This window comes from Pyxicephalus adspersus, chromosome 4 (assembly GCF_032062135.1).
Source record: "Pyxicephalus adspersus chromosome 4, UCB_Pads_2.0, whole genome shotgun sequence".
Lineage (NCBI taxonomy): Eukaryota > Metazoa > Chordata > Amphibia > Anura > Pyxicephalidae > Pyxicephalus > Pyxicephalus adspersus.
In genome coordinates, this window is record NC_092861.1 from 121663025 (window position 1) to 121669092 (window position 6068).

Genomic DNA, 6068 nt, shown 5'->3' on the forward strand with positions numbered 1-6068 from the left:
GAGAAAATCCAGACCAGTAGGTATACTGATAAAGTGCAGCAATGTCAACCGTTGAATATTTTATATTTAAAAATATACTTTCCTTAAGCGGACCTAAACCCAACATTTTCACTTTACATAAAAGGGTATACAACCCTTGTATTAATTTTTTACTTTAAAAAAAAAAAAAGAAAAAAAAAAGGGTGCAGGACCTTCCCTTTCAGTCTGGATTGCCTAGGGCCAGGGTCAGTATACCTTTTTGGCTACTAGACCATTTTAGGAGATCAAGAAGAGATCCTCGCAATGCATATGGAGAAGAGGGAATGGCCCCTTACCACGGCGGTGGAGGTGTTAACGCCGGCCGCGGTAAATAGGGAAGAGCGGCATAAAAAGGAGGCTCAAGAGCCGCATGCAGCTCTGGAGTCGTGGGTCGCTGACCCCTGCCGGCCGGGATTAGGCCGGATCGACCAGGGGGGCGTTAGGCCAGGACGGACTACTGGCTGACCCCTGGCCTAGACTGGATGGGAGCGCAGAGCCTCCCAGGATACCTATGTCAGGCATCCCTGGAGGCTCTGGGTGCTCCTTCTGCGCATGCCCGAGATCTCAGACATGCGCAGAAGGGGCATTTTTTCTATTACCCTCCCCATCACGTACAGTCGACGCTAGGGGCACAGCGGGATTTTCAAATTATATGAAGTAACTCAAATCAAAATAACTGTATTGAATGCAATACACTGGATTTATATGTCTAAAATCAGTACATTGTCTTTCATGAAAATGTGTTTTATAGTATAATATAATAGTATGAATATAATAAAGTTTAAAACACAAAATCATGTCAAATTTTATTATCTTTTTTTTTTATTATTTATTTAATTTAAATATTTTGACATGATTTTGTGTTTCAAACTTTATTATACTCATACTACTATAATTTACTGTAAAATAAATTTTCGTGAAAAACACTGTACCGCTTTTAGACATATAAATCTGAACAGAAATGAACTGTCCAGGAGGTTAAGGGAAAAAGATGCCGATCTCACACAAGAACAGTGAGATCGACTCTCTTTTTTCCCCTTTACAGCAGGCTTTGTCACCTGAACTCGGACCTGTACAATGGAAGATCCTGCCAAGAAGACCGAGGATGAAGAAGTAAGTGAAGGATGTAGATGGCGGCACCTGGCGCTTCCTCCTGGCTTCCTCCTGTCGCCCGGGCGAAGATGAATTACAGGAAGACATGTGACCGGATGGCGGGAAGGACCATCGCTATCGAGGGACCTGCAGGAATAAAGGTAAATGTAATATTTTTGTTTTCGGCTTAGTTCCACTTTAAATTTGAACATATTAAAAATTTATTTTTTCCCAAGGTGAGGAGCCTTTGGCTTGCTCCATGTGACAGCAATGGTCCAATAGGAGCTGTTTCAGAGGAGCCCATTTTTGTATGAACCGCACATTGGACAACTTTCACAAGGCTTTTGTCTCTCCTACAGGCTGGGTGGACCAATGGGCATTGAAAAGAAGGTAAGTACATGCATTTGTGGAAGTCCACAATAATGTTACTTTGCCAAACACCAGGAAAAAAAAACAGTATCTCAATTATTCGCCCCACATATATGTCCTGCCATCTTTTTATCTCTATACTATTTATAGGCAACCCCCGGAACTCCTCTTTATTACTGTAAAAATTATGATGCCCTAAATGCTTCACATTACAGGCTTTACTCAGTCTTTTAACAACAATTAGGAATTTAGCAAACAACAGAGCAAGGATGCACCAGCAAACATATCAATGTAGATTTAAATGTAAATATATGCAGAAAGTCACACTCAGTATATCAGGGGCAGCCATTCACTTACAAGGGTTGTGAATTAGCCACAGGAAGTTTTGTACAATCTCTTCTTGAAACAAAGCCTTACAGTTTAAGTAGTGGTTGATGTGATGGTTACGGTTTTTAATTATTATTATTATATTATTATTATTAATATGTGATATATTTGCATATGTTTATTCATATGTTATGATATTAATAATATTGGATTGATATAAAAGTGGGCCTTGTTATGTTTTTATGTCATGATGTTTTGACAGTTCCACAAGCTGCCACTAGAGGTCTCTCCTGTTAATGATCATCTACCTCACTCATCATTACCTCAAATGTATTTTAGTTTTGTTTTTAGGTTTACATATTTAAAATAATAAGTATGGATGTACAAAATCTCGGGCTTAACCATCCTTGCAGTTTTTTTTTGCCCGAGCGAAGGTCGGGCTTAACTGCAAGGTGGTTAATGTACAGCACTGCATTATGTTGGAGCTTTCTAAATAAAGTTTAATATTAATACCTATTCATCAGTTTCAGTCATGAGTATCCAATACAAGCATTTAAGCCTTTGGGATAAGGTTTAGCAATGAAAAAATGTACTGTAGACTAGAGGCTGGAGTATTATTTTTTTCACCAATCAACAAAATAATTCTAGTTTCTTCACAATATATATTTAGGCATGCATGTATATACAGGTAGTCCCTGGGTCACATACGAGATAGGAGGTTGGTTCTTAAGTTGAATTTGTAAGTCGGAACAGGTACATTATTTTAATAAATACAATTAGGACAGATGTTTGTTTCAACATATTATTAGGCAGCATGGTGTCAGTTACTGTAAAAAATCCTCACTGTGAGTTAATCACAAACAAAGCTAAAAAAAATCTTTATGGAGCCTAGACATTCATTAACTTCTGGAGCAAGCTGTGCTTTGATATGCAAAAAGAACAACTTCAGAGTTTGTCTTGGTCATTAAAGAGTTACAGGAGGCTGCAAAAGGCTCACCCCCTAAAATCACCAACAATCTCAGCTGTGTTTAGCAAAAAATTTCTTCTGCAAGTCATGCAAAGAGCCCCCTCCCCCCTTCAAGCCTCCATTCTTAACACAACAGCAGGGAAGCTTGTTCGTATCTAGGAGGCGTCCATATGTGGGATGTCCTTAACCCGGGGACTACCTGTATTGTGTTCTGGGCAGGCACAAAAGCAATTACCATTCAAAAGCTATAAAGAGTATTCAAGGTACTTTGAAATAGTATACTGTATGTTTAGGTTTTTTTTTTTTGTTTTACATTGGATCTTTGATGTGTTTCTCACTGTTTTTCTCACTGTGATCCTCTTCGGCCACTAACGTTACATTTTCCCAGTATCTAGGACTATTCTAGGTGGTGCTGGGAATAGAACTGGACTCTACAATATTTGGAGCATGCACTGTTCAGTGTAAGTAAAAAGACTAAAAACCATAAGCAAGGAGAAAAGTGTCTGATGGTATGTTTTGAAACATACCCCCAGTGTATGGTCAGGTATGAGTTAGACCTATTGGGACATTTAATACAATTTAAAATATATTATTTATTGCTTCAGCAAGTCACTAAGTAAAAGACTATATAAATGGACATTATTTAGACAGCTCTATCACTATGATGTATGTATTATTACCACAGCTGTGGCTATGCTACACATTTCTCATTTTAGTGAAACATTCATCAAGTGTGGTATGTCATTATCATGCTGAAAAATCTCACCTTGTAATCTTTCATTGATTAATCAAATACTAAAAGCATGATATAATGAAATGACAATTATCTTCTATATGACGAATATCATCCTTTGATTTCTCTACCTCCTAGTGAGAAGAAGCTTTTCTCGGCTCTAGAGTTGATAAGCCTAGACAAGGTACAAAGCTTTTTGAAGGTGCATGTTAAGCTCTTATATTATGGACAATTAACTTTTGGGAGACGTAGTACTTGAGACAGGATTTCAAATGATCAAACAAGATTTTGCAATTTAGCTCTGTCTTGGTTTGAACAGGTTAGTATTACATAAAAATAAAACAATTTTTTTGTGTGTTGAAACGAGACAATTCATACATTATTATAGTTTAAAAAAAAGAGAACCAGTCTGTAATTGGATTTTATTTTAAATTTAAATCCCCACCTTTGAAGTGAACCTGTTCATTACCAATGAAGGGCACAGCAACAGATTCAGTTTAATGCAATGGTCCCCATTACCACACACTTATCCTTGTTTGTTTGCTCCACCAGTACTCTGTTTAGCTGCCAAAAGCTTGAGTATTGCTTTTTTTGGGCTTAGGTTGTAGCTTTTAGAGAAGGCCATTGTCTTTTGCCATGTGAGAACTCTGATGGCTGATGATTGCCCCATAGCTATCATATAGAGTAATGATAAGGGTACATACACATCAGATTATTCTCGCCTGATACGAGCTATCGGTCTCGGACTAGAATCTGACATCATGTCCTGACCGATCCATGAATGACACAGATGAACGACCGCCATGGACGTAAAGAAAAAAGAGGGCAGCAGGGTGTCGCTTGCTCATTCTCCCTCTCCATAGTGCAAAAAAGCACTGCATGTACAGCGCTCATTCATTCATCTTTCAGACGTTTGCCACTGAATACATTCGTGAAAGATTATTTCCAATGACAGTAATCAAGTGTGTGTACATAGCTCAAGTTAGCATAGTAGAAGTCAGATAAGTGTTAGGAAGGGATGGGTTCCGATGGCTCCCAGTAGTTGGTACCTTGCCAGCCACTCCCCTACCCCAACCACTGTGCTGGTTACTAACAAACCAGTGTTCGAACATTGCACAGTGGGTAGTGCAATGCATTTCCTATGGCTGGTCAATAGTTAGATGCTACATATACCATCTTAACCAAGGCATGGCTCACATGAGAAAGCAGTAACTGTAACTTAAATTCACTGCCCATCTGAACTAAACCTAAGTCATAAGCTCCTCTATAACTATTTTCTTTGTTCCTGGGAGCTGAACGAAGCAGTGGGAGAGTGTCAGAAAAGGTGCATATGAACTGCTGGGGAGGACTCACAACAACAATATTGCTTGCTCTGCGTAGGCTGCTCTGAATTGTAATACTATTTAGCCTAACTTCTCAGGATTGGATCTGGAGGGGGGTAAAGCCAGACCCGAAACCAGTACATTTTATTTTGTTTTATCGAAAAGGAGAGTTTTTTTTTTGCACAGTGGTCCTGATTTATTAAAGCTCTCCAAAACTAAAAAGGATACACTTTTATCAGTGAAGCTCGGTGATCCAGCAAACCTGGAGTGGATCCGGTCCAGGATTTAAAATATTTGCGAGCAATTAGCAAATGTATTTAAAGAAATCCATTCTAGGTTTGCTGGATAACCCAGCTACACCGATTAAACTGTATCCTCTCCAGCCTTGGAGAGCTTTCATAAATCAGGCTCAGTACAAGCAAGAAAAAGGCACATTTGTTTTATTTAACTTTTACTTTATTTCATAACATTCTGAATAAATGCACTGTAGTAACATGTTCAGACCCTGCAGGATCAAAGCTGTGAAGTATTGAGGTGTTATGGAGAACATAGATCATGTATGTTATTCTCTGACTTGTGATTGTTTTGATTTTCGAATCGCGTGACTGCACAAAATGCTTCCTGGACTTTCAGAGTTTCCATTTACTATTTGTTTAGAGGCAACCAACTTTACATAGAATACAATGTGTAAAGCAGCAATGTATATTGTGTATATAAACAGCATAATACAACAGCTGTTCAGATCCTTCTTGGTGTCTAGCAAGTAAAGGATTACGGAAAGCAAAATCCCTGAATGATTGTGATCTTCTCAGAAAATGTTGTGTTCACAAGATGAATTATCACAGCTCCATCTAACACAAGGGGTGAAATGTGGTCTTACTTGACATTTTTTTGTGTCATTAATAATGAATGGGCCCTGTTATACAGGAAACAAGACCACAAGGTTTGAGAACAATTTAAATGAATGTCTAAACCTCTTAAATGTAGCTTTTAGGCCTAACACACGGTGCCATCATTGTAAGGATTTGCAGTCCCTGTTGTCCCTTTACTTTGGGTGTTTGTTTGCCAGACTTGTTTCAGGTAACATGCTAAATTGGCTATTCATACCCGCCAATGTCAACTGGACTGGTATAACAAATAAACATTTTGTCATAACGTGTTGTGTCTCTGTCCTCCACTTCTGTTTAGACATTGACAAAGCACAGTCAGTGATGTCAGCCACTCGCTCTAAATATCTGTA

At 38.6% G+C, this 6068-nt stretch overlaps 1 protein-coding gene across 1 annotated transcript in view; it reads left to right on the plus strand.

Moving 5' to 3' along the window:
- The first annotated feature begins 1009 nt into the window (after positions 1–1009).
- PAX1 (paired box 1) overlaps positions 1010–6068 on the plus strand; it is a 65811-nt gene continuing 60752 nt past the window's right edge. Inside the window, exons 1-2 of the mRNA XM_072410266.1 lie at positions 1010–1131; positions 1470–1500. Coding sequence (XP_072266367.1) covers positions 1010–1131; positions 1470–1500 — 153 coding nt within the window. The remainder of the gene's footprint in view (positions 1132–1469; positions 1501–6068) is intronic.